Source organism: Lepidochelys kempii, chromosome 10 (assembly GCF_965140265.1).
Source record: "Lepidochelys kempii isolate rLepKem1 chromosome 10, rLepKem1.hap2, whole genome shotgun sequence".
NCBI lineage: Eukaryota > Metazoa > Chordata > Testudines > Cheloniidae > Lepidochelys > Lepidochelys kempii.
This window is the reverse complement of record NC_133265.1, coordinates 55135996-55155035: the sequence shown is the minus strand read 5'-3', so window position 1 is coordinate 55155035 and position 19040 is coordinate 55135996. Positions and strand designations below refer to the sequence as shown.

General features: G+C 39.1%; 1 protein-coding gene and 1 long non-coding RNA gene across 4 annotated transcripts in view; one reads left to right on the top strand and one right to left on the bottom strand.

Annotated features, from left to right (window-relative positions):
- Positions 1 to 19040, top strand: part of LOC140894877 (uncharacterized) — a 99835-nt gene that overhangs the window by 3925 nt on the left and 76870 nt on the right. For 2 of the 3 annotated variants that reach the window (XR_012153975.1, XR_012153974.1), the window contains exons 2-3: positions 11209 to 11272; positions 16626 to 16772. This is a non-coding gene — a long non-coding RNA (uncharacterized lncRNA). Of the gene's footprint in view, positions 1 to 11208; positions 11273 to 16625; positions 17398 to 19040 lie in introns of those variants that run through there. The other variant, XR_012153973.1, reaches the window with a different exon arrangement.
- TRPM1 (transient receptor potential cation channel subfamily M member 1) overlaps positions 4258 to 19040 on the bottom strand; it is a 136628-nt gene continuing 121845 nt past the window's right edge. The window contains exons 24-26 of the mRNA XM_073303660.1: positions 16576 to 16778; positions 12639 to 12771; positions 4258 to 8081 (exon numbers count right to left, since the gene is read on the bottom strand). Of these exons, the coding sequence (XP_073159761.1) occupies positions 6791 to 8081; positions 12639 to 12771; positions 16576 to 16778 (1627 nt within the window). The 3' untranslated portion in view covers positions 4258 to 6790. The remainder of the gene's footprint in view (positions 8082 to 12638; positions 12772 to 16575; positions 16779 to 19040) is intronic.

Here is a 19040-nt window from a genome sequence, read left to right as displayed (position 1 = left end):
AAAAGCTACAAACTGCAGATCATGGTTTTGTGTCTGTTTCTGGTTTGGAGTTTGATTTAATTTGTTCTCATACAGCTCCTATTATGCATGAGTCTTTTGGGAAAATGCATCTTTTCCTGCTTTTTAGCAAGCACTGGCAGACTCCCCTTTTGGTGAAGTCTGTCTCCTCCTTTTTTGCTTTGAACCTTTTGCTGAGATTCATATCTGGGGATGGTGCAAATTGTAAGATATGCAAAGAATAACTTCCAAGGCAGCACAACTTCAGTGAGTTTGGCCATGAGGACTACATTTTGTCTCACCCAGTACAAGCTGTCATGAAGATCCTTGTTCTAGGTTAGGCTGCAGTAACCTACATAATGCAAATAGCTTGAGTCTAACCACCAGATGAAGAACTCTACTGATAAGTTGTCAGCCAGATGTTAGAGCAGACTTAGCCAAATGGACAAATAAGGAGCAATGGGAAAAATGAGAAACAGTTTCTACTCATGTTTTGTCTTTCATCCTTTAAGTGAAAATGCAAAGTATTTAAAGGTTTCACGGTTTGTCACACTCGATTTTGGAAGTGTGGTTTTTTTGTTTTTGTTTTTTACACAAACAAAAAACCCACTTCTGATAGTGCCTGTGGTGGTTATCAGGAAAGCCAGAAGCTGAATATTCAGATTGTTTAGCTGGCAAACATGTGGATGTTTTGGAAATAATCATGTGATCATCCAGTATATGAACTTGGCATCTGCAGTGGAAAGTCATCCTTTAAAAACTGGAAAGGCTGTGTCTCAGTTTGGGGTTTCTGATGATAGTAAGAGCCAGTCAACCATCAGAAAAGACACAGCAGATAGAGATGAAACTTCCAGGTATTCAGGATGCAGACCTATGACTTATCTGCATAACTCAGCCAATGATAAATGGTGTGTATTCAGTCATTCTGATTGACTGGTTTTTATGGATTTGGATGTATTAGTAAAGGGTCATTATTAACTATTTAAAATAAAACTAATTTCATCACACTATTACATTTATTTTTAATTGTTTGTGCTGTTTGTTTACTCACCCTTCCCCCCCACCCCCGCCCCAATCAAGCTGGAACAGAGATAACATACCAGTCGCTTTCATGTTTTCATTCTTATGCATTATAGTGTAATGTTTGGGTTGCAAACTACACATTCAATTACAAAAATTCATTTAATTTATTATCATAGTTCTAATTTTAGTTTTACTTCTAAGAAAACCTAAATTGGGTGCCTAAAAGTATTCAGATCCACAGGTAATTAGCTGCCAAGCTAATCACTAATATTTGGCAACTGTTTACTTACTTTATGTAAAGTAGGTTAACAATTTTGGCCTGTATACTGCCATTGTTCTGTGTCAGAGCTCACGTTTGAATCAGTAACAGGAAAAGCTCTTAAAAAATCATGGTAGTCTTGTGTCATCACAATTACATAAGTATTTTGTTGACTTGTTGGGAAAAGCCCAGATTAAGACACATGATGCACATAGCATCCAGCATTAGTACCATGAGCAAATTATGTTCTTGTTAAACTTAATAGGGCTGCATGGGAATATCTGGGTGTAAAATATGGTCCTAGAAGTTTTTGTGAGTATTAAATAAAGGGTTGAGATTTCAGGGCTTGCCTGATCCAGACAAAACACCCAACTGACATCAATGGAGAACTTTACTTGATCATCATGTTCTGGTGGTGGAGTTGGAAAAAGAAAAAATCCTGTATTTTTAAAATCATATGGTGCGGCTTGTAAAGGGCACTGCAGATTAAATCTTGGCATGCAATTCCCCACATTTCATTCTGTACTTGCTCATTTAAGTTTTTTTTTTTTATTTGACATTTTAAAGACAATGCTAAGTCATCTCTTGCAGTATTTCTACCCTGCATCTTTTCTGGAATCAACCACTTTCTATTCTAAGAGTACAGTTCTCTGCAAAAACTCTTGCTGTTGTGATACTCTTTTCATGGCAGTTCCAGATAACACCTCTACAAATCTTCTTCTGCTTTTCTACTGGAGACAGGTCCTGTTTTATAAGCTAAAATCCCTTGTGGGTTTGTTACGTGAGAAATGGTGCAGCTTGTCTCATCTTCTGTATTCTGCGCTGAAAGCACCCTCTTAACATTCAAAAAGGTCACTGAAGGTAAAGTCAAAGACGAGACAGATTTTTGAGAGTTGCTCTCATGAATGAGTTGACCCAAAAGGACAAAATACTTCAACAATTTGTTGCTACCATCTTTTCTTCATCCTTCAAGATGTTCACAATTTGTTTTCATTTTTTATTTATTTAAAGCAAGAGATCCCCAACACAAACTCTTGGCTTGATTCCCAGTTCGATTAGGGTACTGGTTATGATGAAGTCACATAACATGAACAGAACTTGACAGAGTACATAATTACAAATGTTTGTCTTCTACAGGTGATAAAATATGCTTTTGTAATCTAACATGACAGTTTTGCCCTTATATATGCGAGTCCTGTTTGTGTCCTGTCACTGTGTATCTATATCATGGTGTGTCTGCAATGACTATTGTTTGTCTTGTTTAATTTGAAGCTGTCTCTTAAGGAAAGATACATTGTCATAGCCTTCTCTTTCTAACAGACACCATTAAAGTATTTTTCCTTAAGAGTACAGGGAGAATATTTCTTTGATTATCTACACTGAGCAGACTCATTGAAATCAATTGGATTATTTGAGAAGTTAAGGTATAACTCTGCCTAAGTAAATGTATCATGTTCTAGCCCTTGGAAGCTTGCACTTGAATTTGGTTTCTTTATAAAGATTTTTTTTTCTCCATTGCATGTAAACTGTACATAATGTGTTACTGCATGAGTCCATTAGGTGAGCTAGGCTACTAGCATCTTTTAAAAGTATAAAACGAGGGGAAAAATACAAAACTTTAGCATAAAGCCCCTTCTTCCAACAGCATTGCAGACTTTGCCAAAAAAACAAAACAACAAAAGAACACACACTCAGAAACCAAGCCTGAAATTGCATTTATCAACTTTACCAGTACCTCCATATCTTTAAAAATTAAACCTGATTTATAGCACACCAGATCTGCAACAGCATTTTGTTTCAGCATTAGCCCTCTACAGACAAAATTACAAATGTGCAATCTCATTTCTTATGTATAATGGTTCTATGATGTGAACAAACATCCATTAAGGAATAGATTGAAACCAATTTTATAGTGCAGTTCTACTCTTTAAAAAATGACCTGTTCAGCTGAGGATCATGAGGTTTAAAGGCAATGGAAAATGTTTGCACTGGAGAAGTTCTCCACTGGAAAATGCTGATTTGATGGAATCAACATGTTCACTGTGTCAATTCCATCAATATTTTTGACAAAACCAGGCCAGTTTCCAGACAGCCCGCCTATCTCTCCATTTGCTTCTGGATCCTCTGCTCCACAGCAGGTTGGCTGGCAAGCTCCCCAACTTTCAAGCTGCCTGCTGGCCTTGCCAGCCCCCCTGCATTTTTCAAAAATAATCCATTTTAATTGTTCTGAAACAGGAGGGTTTTTTTAGATTTCCTTTTGGTGGAAACATTGTTTTGGATTCAAATGAAAACCAAAATTTCCACATTTAGTGAAAAGGAATTCCCATTTTCCAACCAGCTGTAGCTCTTGAGTTTCACTGATTCATGATCAGATTTGATCTATTTAGATCTTAAGTGCCAGTCAAGCTAGATTCCTTAGTGCCTGTTCACCATCTCAAGATACAGCCTGACTGAACCAGCATTGCCAACTATCTTGATTTAATTATGAATCTCATGATATTTGGTGTTTCTCTTAAAGCTCCTGGAGTCACAAAACCTGAAATTTTCAGTCACATTTTTTAAAAAGTTTCTAGCCCTCATGGTTGTGGAGGAAAAAAGCTCGAAAACATGAACCAGAAGGCAAATAAAAAGAAGCCAACATTTATTTATATTTTCACTAGAATTGCAGGATCAAGGCCTTATAAAGGTATCACTCCACAGAATCCCATCTAAATCAAAATTACTGGCAACCACTAACTGAATTTTTGCTTTAGAAAAGATTTACTTCATGTATTCTGTAAAAAAGAACAGACAGGCTGCAGTGTTTTCAGTATCCTTACAGTGACAAATTTGTTACATTGTATTTATTATTTCATATCTTTTTGGATTGTTCCTAGAGAAGCTAATATAACTGGTTATTTGTACACAAAGAAAATCAATAAGTACAAAGTTTAAAAAGTCATTTAAGAGTTCCATGTTAGTCTAATTTAATGGTTAATTTGAGATAAATTAATGATTTAACATTAGAAAGTGACTCTGGGCAAATAAAGCATGGTTTAACACAATTTATAAAGATGTTCCAACAAGATGCATGCAACACACTGAAATGGATACTGCTCATTTAGCAAAAATGCTGAAAACCTTTGTGTCACTTGAGTTTGCTGATGAATCAGTTTCTGGCAAGAGTTTACAGGCAAACAATAAAAGGCATCTGCAAATCAGAACAAATATTTTATCTAATATATAAAATGACCATGAAATTGCATCAAACTGTCATACAGCAGTGTAGAGGTGCAACGATATCAAATGCCATTCCATTTTACAACAGCAAATCTCAAATTCTGAGAAACTGAATAAAAAAGCCCTTATGAAAAAAAAATCCTGTGTTCAGGTACCCATAACCGTGACAAGCATGTGCAGAACAACAGCAGGGAGAAGGGCCGTACCTAGTGAAGAATGAACTTCTATAACTGTCCGTTTCGTTTAAGTTTGGCGGCACTGTATAGTATAGGAACACATTTTATATGGAGATATTTGAGCCTAATGACAAAAACATGAGTCAGCTGACATCTTACTAGAATCTTGACACACACACCCCACCTTCCTTTCTTTTGCCAATATTGTAGTAGAAGTTTAATTGTAAACACCAGGCCCCATGCTACAGTGGATCTGATGATAGAAGAAAATACATATTAAATTCTACCATTTCAAAATAGTGCATGCAAAAATCCTGATTACTAACAGCAGGACTTGAATGTAAACCTTTGAACAGCAGTCTGTAAGGAAAATAACTTTGAAAGTCAGTTAGCTTGTTTTCTTTCTTATCTTGTTAAATGGTGCATTTACCCTACAATATGGGGGCTGCCGTGAATATTTTAGAAGAGTAGTTCTGGAAAGTAACAAATAAGAACTATGTAATTAAAATATAACATCAACAAAATTGCCAGAAACAAGTACATTTTAGTACTGCACTTCACAATACCTTTGAATGATGACTCACATTTGAAAGATGTGAGTTGGGAAAATAGTGACTAGAAATTGTGAAATTTAGGCCCCCTTCATGGAAGATGAAAGGGAGGAGCAGAGCTTATTTTATGGAGTTTATTTTGTTTTCCCTATGTACATTGTTTTGTAAATTCAAAGAAAACTATTCAATTTCTACTCTCATTTGGGGAGAGAGAAATTTATATAGATTTTGAGGGAAAACAACCTGATCTTCCTATACAATAAATCTTCACATAAAGACACGGGTGGGATTCACAGTAATAAAACCGAAGTGGCTGTTCAGGCTGTATTTTCACAAGAGAAGGAAAACATAGAAAATATGACCAACAAAAAATTGATCATGGTTTTGAAGCACCTAAAAACAAGCTTCAAGTGTTTTATTGCCTGCCACTTGTGCCCCTATTGTCCATCAAAATGAAATTCCTGAAGGAAGAAAGGTTTGTTGCGTTCGATTTGTCTGGAATAAAGGTGTGTATGTACTTTATCAGTACCTGTCACTCATTTTACAGTTGTACTTATTTATTTAAATAAAACAAATTCCAATTACTATGAGGCTCCACTGTAACCTCTGGTGATGCAAGCCACTGATGCAGGTCTTGGACTCTTATTTTCCCACTTCAATCCCCACTAAGTGTTTTGAAACAATGATCACTGCCAGTTAAAAATATATGTAGTTCCCAAAACCGAGCCTCCAGAAAGCAGTATTTCCAGTATGATGCTCAGCTTAAGGCAATTAGTTTTGACAGACTAATGGAGGGGAGGGGGGTGTTTGCATGAGTGCATGCAGAGAGTTGGCATGCTAAGGAGGATACTCCTCAGAGTAACAGAAAACAAGATGCCATCACCCATGTTCAAAGACAGGTGAAATATTTTGGTACCAGACCAAACTGATGGCTTCCAAGTCCTGTTATCGGAGAAACCTGCATTTTGTGTGTGTTTTAACTCAGTTTGTGTCTATTTTATTAACTGAAAGTCACTTCTGATGTGCATTCCTTGGTAATTTAATGAAGAGCTATTCATGAAATCAAGGAGATTGCAAAACTTTCCTTTGCATTCAGTACTTTTTTCTTTAAAGACTACATCCATAAGGAAATCAGGTGCACATCTGAAGATAAAGCTAGTCCAAAAAGTTTGAATTTAGCAGTTTTCCAATGAAAAAGGGAGATAATTTTCTCAATTTTTTATGAAAATATTTTCCAGTTTTCAACCAGCTCTAATAAAGACTCAGTCAATAAATGAATGTGGAAACCAACGGACCGCAGAAAGATCTGGCCCACTTGGCATTTTCTTATCATGCCTAGCCTTACATCCACCCCTAAAGCGCATGTCTTCCTTTCACCCAAATCCCAAAGTGTTTGTTTGAGAACAGGGGACTAACATTTCTACAGAATAAAAAATACAGAAAATCAGTAAATGCAAGATTTTTTAGGAATTAAATTTTCAAACATTTCTGTTCAGTGTGGTATATTTGTTAAACTAATCCAAACAAATTTTTGACCATCACTGCCACATGGAGTGTGAGCCATTTTAGCACTCAGTTTCCGTGGAAGTGATTTCTTGCTTAGCTTTTTTCTCTTCTGTTGCACTGCCACAGGCCACCACTAGATTAGTTACACTGCTGGCGTGTCCTGGTCTATTTAATTTGTCCTTAATAGACTTGGCTTTCCGAGAATGGCTGTGTAAACTCTTTGATCGTACAGATGGGAATCTACCAGTCCTGTCTGGCTTCACTGACAGTAAGTTTTCTATCTCAGTCCTGTCAGTGACAGGTGTAGAAATATGAGAGGCACTGACACCTGCTTCGCCAACATCGCCGTCATCTTCTGTATCTGTCAGTAACTGTTTCTGCTCTGCTTGCCTTTCTGCTTCAGACCCACCAGGATATTCTGGACTAGGTTCATTAGAAAGTTTCTGTTCAACCTGGTATTTCCACTCACTAGTCCACTGTTTAACTGTGGAAGGGCACACTTGATCCATTATGGTGTTATAGTCTGTGGTCCAGTTGTTGACCCCTCCAACCAGCTTCCCTCCATGTGCAAATATAAAGCTCCTTGACTTTAGCATGGTTGTTTGACAAGCATTGAACGCTTCAGCAGGGTAATAGCGCATTGCCTTAGACTTGTCCAAGGGATAAGAGATGGTAGCTTCTAACTTGGTCCTTTCTACTGTTAAATGAGTGTTCTGAAAATCTGGTCTTGTGACTGACTGTCCATTCATAACAATATCTGTTTGGTTTATGCTTTGGGGAATTGTTTCATCACTCTTGGAAATCCCTTGCTTGTCATCAGATGAAACACAAATATCTGAATCAGATCGGGGTCTAGTGACATTCTGTGCAATTTCTAATGTAGATTTCTTGTAATCTGTAGTGGCAACTGTATCCGCACTGGAGATATAGCGGAGACTACCCTGACGTTCTGGAACCAGCTGCATCTTTGAGTCTGCACAATCTTTCTCTTCTTTCATTCCAAAATAATAGGCTTTTTTGCGCAATCCCATGGCTGGTGACGTCGGGGTGATGCTATCATCAAATGTTAACTCATCGCCACTGACGTGATATCTGTACATGCTGTAGCCATCAGAGCTGTTGACACTGCTTTGCCTCAGGAGGTAAGCGGCATCACATTCAGAAGAAGCTCGTGAGCGTGTATGCGTCAACTCAGATTTGTCAATACCCACCAGCTTTTCGAGCGCATTCACCATCCGACCAGATAGCTCTTCCAGTTGAGAAAGTCGAAGGTCAACTGTCTGAAGAGAAGCTTTCATAAAATGTTCTCTTTCATTCACTTCTTCTAACCTCATAGACATGTTTTCTACTCTGTGGAGTATAAAAATAAGATTCATTAAATATACCATAGAATGTTTTCAAGTAACACACAATATGCCACTAATTTCTGCTGAGTTGTTAGAGTTGAATTTTGCACCATACATGTTCCTTACTAATAACTATGTCAAAGGTCATAAGTGCTGAATGTGCAGTTTTCACATACGGGGTGAAACTTGCTCCTAAGCAGAGATCCGAAACAAGATTTCTGCAGCCCCTAAGTCCTACTTAACCTTTCAAAACAGAACTTAATCGTGCATAAGTCTTGTGTTGGCCCTCTGAATAATGGAGAATTTTACAATATATACACTATCCATTTATTTTAAGGAACAGTTCACTCTTCTAACGCACAAACTGCTCCCCATTTTGTACAAAAGTTTGTGTAACATACACTACTATATTGTGTGTATATTGTGATTTTCCAACAGTGGAAGTATTGAATATAAATGTAAACTGTTAAAAACCTTGCTTATAGCTACACTACAATGTCACAATATTTGGTATCTTACTGTCTAGTCACTTCTGTTTTCTACCTCATACCCTTTTTGTTTAAGAAAAGATGTGCCATATTTGATTTTTAGTATGAATCATCTTGTTAAACTATTCTGCCATTTAATTATTGTGGAAAGACTTTCAGAACTTCTTGAAAAGAAAGCTGAAAATTTCTCAGTTTACAGCTGGAGGTTGATATCTTTTATTTTAAAAAGGGAAATTATATGAAATTACACAGCATTTAATATTGCAAGTGTGGAACATTAACACCTTTCTTCTAAAATTACATTGTACCAAATTATTTGGTCCCCAAACCTTCAAAAAAAAAAATCAACGATGCAAGATGCTGAAGCTCTTGATAAATCTAATCATAATCATTTACTTTTTGGCATCTTTATTAGCACCAAAGTCAGTAGGGTTTTCTGGGGTGCAAAGAATGCAGAATCCTGCCATAAATGAATGCCAAAATCCTGAAGAGAGTTTTGGATAGTCTCTTAATTTGAGCAAGGAGTTTAACATCAGATTCCTTTGCTGTGAACCCCTGTTTCATTTCTTATTGCCTTACCTCAGATCCATCCCACTCCAATAATTTACCGTTCATGAGTATTTGGATGGCCATGGGACATTCATGAAAATATCTGAGAACCCTAGAAGTTTCACAGATTCTAACACCAATTGTTGTTCATCCAAAAATTCATAATGGAAACATATTATATACTATTGCCATTCTTTAGTCTTCTGTTTAAAAACTCTCAGACAGCCAGTCATGAAGCAGAAACCGTACCCACTGTGACCTAGTTGACCAATCACGCACCACAATTAACAGCGAAAGTGAATAGTATACAAAACTATCCATAGGTTGAAGTCTATTTGCATATGTTATTCAGTGAATACTTATGAATACATTTGCAGAAATCGGATCTAGTTCCCAAAACAATATGAACAAAGAACTTTCCAAAATAATTTTATCAGCTCCATTTGTACACTAAAACAGTTCATTGATCTGATTCTTGTAAACGTTATTGAAAGATTTTGCACTTTCTATTGAGATATGCTCATTACATTATATAAAATGGAAATTTAAGCTCTCTCTCCTCTTAGTTATTAAGTGTCCAGGCAAGTACAAGTCATGTCAGCCTTGAGGTAAGCATGTTTTTACATTTCTTTCCACACATGCCAACCTCTTCACGTATAATAGTCATTCTTCTCTGTAAGGAACTCCATTAATTATATGGGAAGTATTTTCTAATGACAGATTCAAATGTTGACTTGATATAAGATCAAGATAATGGTGAGAAACACATTCAGTTGCTGCATGAAAGAATGTACTCTGGAGTTTATGGAGTTGTGCACTACTTTAGCCTTTTATTTCTACCTTCCAATTATGTACAAGATTTGCAAACAATAGAATCATTTAAAAAATCTATTAAAAATTCTTTCCATTTTCTTGTATAATTTATATCATAATGGAAGTAACAGTGCAGGAAGACTGGATATAAAACCTACACCCTGGGATGTGATTAGAGATCACATACTAGAAAATCAACTGTGGAAGTAAATTAACATTCTTTTGCTCCCACATACAAAAGCTGATGGAGCATCTGGAGCAAGAAGCCATGAGAAATATGCAGATCTACTTTGTGACCATGTACCATAATGAATCAGAGAAGCATGTTGTTTCTACTCTATTCGCTGTCACAATAGCCCTGATTTTGACAAATTGCCATGGCATAAACAATGCCGTAGAAATTACACACACATGCACATTTCATTTACTTTCTGACTCCCAGACTGCACATAGACACTATTTGACGTTCAAGACACCTCCCAATCAGAAAGATGTTAAATAGTCAGAGAAAGACGTTTAAGTGGTGGTGGTGTTATGGGAGAATTAAACTTGACATAACTGCAGCCATTATGTGTGTCCAGCCACTATTAGCTGAAAAACCAAATACCACATAGTTAAGAATAATTGTTGGAGTTGAGGGCTTGTCTACATTACCCACTGGATCAACGGGCAGCGATCGATCCAGTGGGGGTCAATTTATCGCATCTAGTCTAGATGCGATAAATCGACCGCCAAGCGCTCTCCCGTCGACACCGATACTCCACTGGAGCGAGAGGCGCAGGCGGAGTCGACGGAGGAGTGTCTGCTGTCGACATACCACAGTGAAGACACCGCAGTAAACGAATCTAAGTATGTCAACTTCAGCTATGTTATTCATGTAGCTGAAGTTGCGTAACTTAGTTTGATATCCCGCCGCCCCCAGTGTAGACCAGGCCTGAAAGGTAAGGCCAAATAGATGCATGATCGCAGTTTTGCTAATCAGAATAAGAGGATGGGACAGAGTTAATGAACCATAAGAATGGAAGAGAGCGTTTGGATGGCTGACCTTGGTTTTGAGTGCCCCTGACATAGAAGTTTTATTGTTGTTATGACTAGAAATGCTTTGCTGATAAGGGATAATGAGCAATTTGCTGAAGCTAGGAGAATTGGTGACCCACTAAGAGTTACTAAGTGTTATGTGCTTTATTTAAGTTACCTATAAAAGATTAAGTAAAAGAATACACTTTGGAGCAGTTCAAGGAGCTTTTCTTCGAGCAGAGACTGACATCTTTTCCTCTGCAGCTGGACGGAAGAAGGACCCCCGGAAGCCTGGCTGTTGATCATTTGAAACCATCTCAGACTTCGGGTAACTATGTTTGGGGTGCTCTAAAACTATTGCCATGGCATGCGCGCATCTGCTTGAGACTCAATAAAGAAGGAGCTTTGGGTGAAAACATCTTGTTTGTACCAATCATTCATCAGACAGAGGAGTTGTGTCCCCATTGAGTTATTCCTGACACCGCCTGCAGAAAACAGGTTAAGTTACCACAGTTTTGGGTTCTGAAAACTCTGGGTAACAAGGGCACTGATTTGTGAGGATTTCTTAAAAGAAACATATGGATAGAGTGGTCACCATTAAGGTGTTGACATCTACTGTTCTGAGTTAATTAGCATTACTGTGACATAGCAGGTATTCCCTTTACTATCACAGTCACACTGACTATTTGCACATGGTAAATGTTATGACTTGGCTAAATGATGACTGAGAGGATTATTATATTTGGCTATTATTATTCTAAAGGTGTAAAAAACAGCAGGAATAAACCAAGGATGGTCCTTAGCATGGGGCTATAACTAGGGATTAGTGAGTATGCAACAGGGTAAGGAAATATATAGACTGAATATCAGGTATCATTTTCTTAATAGCGAGATTTCTTATTTTGTGGAATAGTCATCCCAAGGGAATGATAGAAGGCCCATCATTTGAGTTATTTTAAAACTGCCACTGGAATAGGTAGAGTATGTGAAAATATTCTGTAGGGAAAAACCCTGCCAGAGCAGGGTTGTTGATTAGACGACCTAGTAATAGGGACATATACTACCACTGGTGAGGTCTTCATATTTACAAATATTACCTAAGCCTCACAACACCCCAGTGAGGTACACATAGGTATGATTGCTATTTACAAATGGGGATAGAGAGGTTAAATGATTTGCCCAAGACCTCAGAGGGAATCCTCATCAAACCTGAGATTAGAATTCAAGAGTTCTGGGTGTCCAGACCCGACGTGCAGACCTCTAGAACATACTTCTCCCTTCCTATCTCACTGCTCTTGTCATTTGATTCCGCTCTAATACAATAGGACAATCTGTTGGAAATCAAGCAAGTCATCATTTGTTAAACTAGGTAGAGAAAATGTCTCTGAACTTTACACAGCTGAGTGGGGGGGAAAGAGGAAGTGTAGAAGTAAAATGTGGGCAAGGCTCTTGCAGTATACCCAGACCACACAGAAGCAAACAGTGCTAGAGATCTCATGAGAAAACCTGCTCTTGTGAGAGATTCAGTTTGAGACAGATTGTTAGGTATGGTTAAGATAAGAATACAAACTTTTGGTGCATGTTTTTGAGGCTACAAACATCACGTAGCTTGACCAATACTAGGTGTTAATGAACAGAAAAAAAAAGTTCTCATGACTAGTAAAATTAGGGTGGTTTCTGTTTTCACTAATCACCTTTCAGATGTGACTCTGATACGTTCATCATTAGATGATTGTTGTTCATCCTCCTTTTCCTGAAAATATTCCTCAACACATTGCTCTTCAAATTCATACAATTTCTTCAGCTCTTCATCATTCAGAAACAATTCTGCATAAAATTGTAAAATGTATTAGTTGAATTGCCCAAGATTCAGATAATTTTAAATCCAATATAACAGGTGGGTTTTTCTTTTGTAGGGCTTTTTGGATTTTGGGGAGGCGGGGGTGGAGGAGGCAGGGGAAGGGATTGAAGGTTTTGTTCCTGCAATCCTTGCTTGGGCACTTAATAAACAGGCTAGTCTGTAAACAGGCAACCACCACTTAGCCAAAGTCCTGAGTGCAATGTTCTCTTACTCAGTCAGTCAATCTGATTGCTAGTTTAGATGAAAGAAAAGGAGTACTTGTGGCACCTTAGAGAATAACCAATTTATTTGAGCATGAGCTTTCGTGAGCTACAGCTCACTTCATCGGATGCATACCGTGGAAATTGCAGCAGACTTTATATACATACAGAGATCATAAAACAATACCTCCTCCCACCCCACTGTCCTGCTGGTAATAGCTTATCTAAAGTGATCATCAAGTTGGGCCATTTCCAGCACAAATCCAGGTTTTCTCACCCTCCACCCCCCCCCCCCCCCACACACACACAAACTCACTCTCCTGCTGGTAATAGCCCATCCAAAGTGACAACTCTCTACACAATGTGCATGATAATCAAGGTGGGCCATTTCCTGCACAAATCCAGGTTCTCTCACCCCCTCACCCCCCTCCAAAAAACACACACACACAAAGTCACTATCCTGCTGGTAATAGCTCATCCAAAGTGACCACTCTCCAAGTTTAAATCCAAGTTTAACCAGAACGTCTGGGGGCGGGGGGGGGGGAGGAAAAAACAAGGGGAAATAGGCTACCTTGCTTGCATAATGACTTAGCCACTCCCAGTCTCTATTTAAGCCTAAATTAATAGTATCCAATTTGCAAATGAATTCCAATTCAGCAGTTTCTCGCTGGAGTCTGGATTTGAAGTTTTTTTGTTTTAAGATAGCGACCTTCATGTCTGTGATTGTGTGACCAGAGAGATTGAAGTGTTCTCCGACTGGTTTATGAATGTTATAATTCTTGACATCTGATTTGTGTCCATTTATTCTTTTATGTAGAGACTGTCCAGTTTGACCAATGTAAATGGCAGAGGGGCATTGCTGGCACATGATGGCATATATCACATTGGTGGATGTGCAGGTGAACGAGCCTCTGATAGTGTGGCTGATGTTATTAGGCCCTGTGATGGTATCCCCTGAATAGATATGTGGGCACAGTTGGCAACGGGCTTTGTTGCAAGGATAGGTTCCTGGGTTAGTGGTTCTGTTGTGTGGTTCTGAGGTTCTGTTGTGTGGTTCTGAGGTTGATGGTGGGATGGAAGTTGTTGAAATCATGGTGGAATTCCTCAAGGGCTTCTTTTCCATGGGTCCAGATGATGAAGATGTCATCAATATAGCGCAAGTAATCTTCATCATCTGGACCCATGGAAAAGAAGCCCTTGAGGAATTCCACCATGATTTCAACAACTTCCATCCCACCATCAACCTCAGCCTGGTCCAGTCCACACAAGAGATCCACTTCCTGGACACTACAGTGCTAATAAACAATGGTCACATAAACACCACCCTATACCGGAAACCTACTGACCGCTATTCCTACGTACATGCCTCCAGCTTTCACCCTGACCACACCACACGATCCATCGTCTACAGCCAAGCTTTGTGATACAACTGCATTTGCTCCAACCCCTCAGACAGAGACAAACACCTACAAGATCTCTGTCAAGCTTTCTTACAACTACAATACCCACCTGCGGAAGTGAAGAAACAGATTGATAGAGCCAGAAGAGTTCCCAGAAGTCACCTACTACAGGACAGGCCTAACAAAGAAAATAACAGAACGCCACTAGCCGTCACCTTCAGCCCCCAACTAAAACCCCTCCAACGCATTATTAAGGATCTACAACCTATCCTAAAGGATGACCCCAACACTCTCACAAATCTTGGGAGACAGGCCAGTCCTTGCCTACAGACAGCCCCGCAACCTGAAGCAAATACTCACCAACAACCACATACCACACAACAGAACCACTAACCCAGGAACTTATCCTTGCAACAAAGCCCATTGCCAACTGTGCCCACATATCTATTCAGGGGACACCATCACAGGGCCTAATAACATCAGCCACACTATCAGAGGCTCGTTCACCTGCACATCCACCAATGTGATATATGCCATCATGTGCCAGCAATGCCCCTCTGCCATTTACATTGGTCAAACTGGACAGTCTCTACGTAAAAGAATAAATGGACACAAATCAGATGTCAAGAATTATAACATTCATAAACCAGTCGGAGAACACTTCAATCTCTCTGGTCACACAATCACAGACATGAAGGTCGCTATCTTAAAACAAAAAAACTTCAAATCCAGACTCCAGCGAGAAACTGCTGAATTGGAATTCATTTGCAAATTGGATACTATTAATTTAGGCTTAAATAGAGACTGGGAGTGGCTAAGTCATTATGCAAGGTAGCCTATTTCCCCTTGTTTTTTCCTACCCCCTCTCCCCCGCCCCCAGACGTTCTGGTTAAACTTGGAGAGTGGTCACTTTGGATGAGCTATTACCAGCAGGATAGTGAGTTTGTGTGTGGGGGGGTGGAGGGTGAGAAAACCTGGATTTGTGCTGGAAATGGCCCAGCTTGATGATCACTTTAGATCATTTAGATAAGCTATTACCAGCAGGATAGTGGGGTGGGAGGAGGTATTGTTTTATGATCTCTGTATGTATATAAAGTCTGCTGCAGTTTCCACGGTATGCATCCGATGAAGTGAGCTGTAGCTCACGAAAGTTCATGCTCAAATAAATTGCTTAGTCTCTAAGGTGCCACAAGTACTCCTTTTCTTTTTGCGAATACAGACTAACACGGCTGTTACTCTGAAACTAGTTTAGATGAGTCTTCTTTTTTACCCTATCTCTAAAAAGGATGTTATCACATTCAGTAGATTACATCTAATGGGTCAGTTTGTTCCACTGACAGACTTTGGGTAAGGACTTTTCAAAAAATTCCTATTTTTTAAAAAAAGGAAAAACAAATGAGAGGAAAAAACCCCTTGGGAATGCTCCATATTATTTTCAGAGGTGCCATATATGCAACTCTTTTGTAGCTGGGCATCTGTAATGAAAATATAATTACCTACAAAATATGTTTCTCATGAAAAACAGAAACAAGGATAGGTAAAAATACTACACGAATGCTAACATCTATTTGATTAAATAAGTTTTTTTTCTTAATCATCATTATCATCATGTTAAAAGTAACAATTTCAGGGCACTTCCATCTTCAAAGCATTATACAGATAATAATTAATCCTCACAGTGCTCCTGTGAGATAGGTAGGTATTGTTACATGAGGGGAAACTGAGGCACAATATTGTTCTACATGAACTATTAAATGCAAGAGAGAAGTCAATGTGACAGATGAGCCTAAAACCCATAATCGCTGTATTCCCTCAATTTCTTTGTGAATGACCTCCATTACCTATTCTTTCCCTCCCACTGCGTGGCCTTCGTTATAATTTGGTAAATCTGGACTAAACAGATGCCAAGACTACAGGGTCAGCCAATTTAAAAAAAAATGCTAAGGAAGATCGGCAGCAGCAGTGCAGCATCATATTCTGTGGGCCCAGGACCCTGGAGACCTCTATGAATTTATTAGTTTGGTGCAAGTGTTGTCACATACTGACTTTTACTAATACTGCCAATGGCCAAGGTGAAGAAAACGAATGGCAATTAGCACTGGATAAATGGCTGCTTTGTGTTTGAAATGGTATAAAGAGCTCTATTTAAAACACAGAATCCTTTACATACTCAGTCCCCGGTCACGCTCATCCTGGTCCCCTTCTTGTTTCTTCCTACAGCGACAGCAGAGGCGGATGATGATTATGTAGAGGTGGCTGAAGATGATCATAGGTGGAGGTAGGACAGGTCTGTCGTGGAATGTCATGATCAGCTGATATCGCTGGAATTTCCAAACTTGGTTGGATATGGACTTCACTTCAAAGAAGGTATTGCTGCAAGAGAGGTTATTGTATTGTTTTCCATTAGGTTCCGATGAGTCTTTGCCATAAACAAGCATAAAATTAAAAATACAAAGGATATTAAATAGCAGTCTGAGTTCAGATACAATAATTTGACATGAATTGCTGAGTTGTGTAGCCAATTATTTCAGCAGTTATTATAAAGCCTAGAGACTCTAGCTGGAAGAGACTGTTAAGACTGCTGATTAAGTTGAACGGATAATTTAGCTATCCTTTTGACTGTGGTAGAACAGCAGCACACTCCTCCCCAGAAGGGTATCCTTTTAGAACAGTGATTCTCAAAAACGTATTTGACTGGGCCCCCCTTCTTTGTGTCTGTAGTCGTTTATGTGCTCCCCGTCCCGACACAAATACATATACCACCACCCAGCTCTGAAGGCAGAGCAGAAAGCAGCGGCTGCTGGGTGGACACTCAGCTCTGAATGCAGTGCCATGCCAGCAGCAGCTCAGAAGTAAGGATGGCAATATGAAAGTTGATATTCGTCAATATCACTTTTTACAGCAGACTTAGTGCCCCATTGCCACTCTTACTTCTGTCCTGCTGCTGCGCCCCTGGGGCTGAGGGCTGGAGACCCACCTCCTGGTGAGGGATTGGGGCGGGGAGGAAGGCAAGGAGAGCCTGAGCCTGGGGTGCCTGGGGGAGGGGGAAGAGGGACGGGGAGAAGAACTGTCCCCTTTATCCCCGTCTCCCGCGTGTGCATTGTCCTTCCACACAAGACCCAGCTACCCGGGACTGACAGCCAGAGCTCTTTAAAAAAGCACAGAGCTCGCACCTTCCAGGACACATTCCTGCACTTCCATTGGGAAGTCCACCCCATAGTTTGAGAACTGCTATTTTAGAGTATTTTCCCCAGTATATAAAACCTCTCAGCAGTCATGGAGAAAAATAAGCTCTGAAAAAATATATGCATCACCGAACTCCTATTTCGGAGCATAGTTATAAACAAAGTGCTGTTAATAACACATCCCAGTGTTTGATGTTACACAGAGTATTAAACACATGAAAGATATTTTGTATAATAAAACTCAGAAGCTTCACATGGCCTATCCTGATCAGCTTGACCTAAATAGCAGACTTTTTCCTAAAGCAATCACAAAATGTCCTCAGTTCAAACTTCAATTCATACAAACTTCTCCACTTCAGAACACAACACAGATACTTGCAAAGAGCTGTTCTTAGAAGCCAAAGATTTTCATTTTTGCCATCAAAGCCAGCTGTGTTGGTAAAAGAATTTATTTTGGAGTTCAGTAGATTTGGAGGGGGTAGAAAAGGGACAGTGCTAGACCCAAAGACTAACAGACTCTCTTTTATCAACTGAAAGCAAGTCATGCAGTTCTGAATGTGATGTGAAACTTTTCAAGCTAGTTTAGTGTCCCCAAATACTAAACCATCAAAGGTTATCTAAACTCCTCCTTTTAAAAAAAAATATTCTATTTCTTTTCTGACTTGCTGTGTCTTAAAATTCTTACATACTGTTTCATGAAAATAATTAAAACATGACTGCAATAAAACATGAATGTCTTTGTTTCTTATGGCTCGGAATAGGTCCATTTATATTACCATTGATACTGGCCAATTTGGCTTTATTCTACTGTCTTCTCCATTGCAAGAGTTCTCGAGCTGAATATTATCATCTTCCATTATGCTGCTGACAGGAGTTAACAGCATGACCTACTTCCTAAACTGCTGATTCTTTGGTCTTTTCAGTCAATAATAAGTGCCATTGTATGTAAGGGGTTTTTTCCAGCTACGTGACTGGCATTTTAGTTCTTTAAATTTCATGACCTTTTAAGCTACCCAACCTCCTAACTACATACACTTTGTGAAGTACATTTCTGGGCATGACATGTAAACTAGGTATCAGGGCCAGCAAAATGCTATCAACCTATGCCTGCAAGCACTGCAAAGCTGTATATACATGGGGAACACTACTTCATTTGCATCTCCACTTAGGTGGCGCTTTTGAGCGTGACTTATTAGCAACAGTCATTTCTAGTGTTCCCTCCCATATGTCATGATGGGGAAAACATCCAGGGTACCTGTGACTGGGCCAGCCATCTCCCATGCATCCCCTGCCCATGGCCTAGGGTCACACTACAAGCAGCCTGCCTCAGTTTCCCTTCTTGGACTGTTCAAGAAACTAATAAAACACTTTTGCCCATTCTCATCCCTTCTTAGGTTGTGTCCTATTAAATTAACAAACATTCAAAATAAAAGTTTTCAAGTCCATCCAA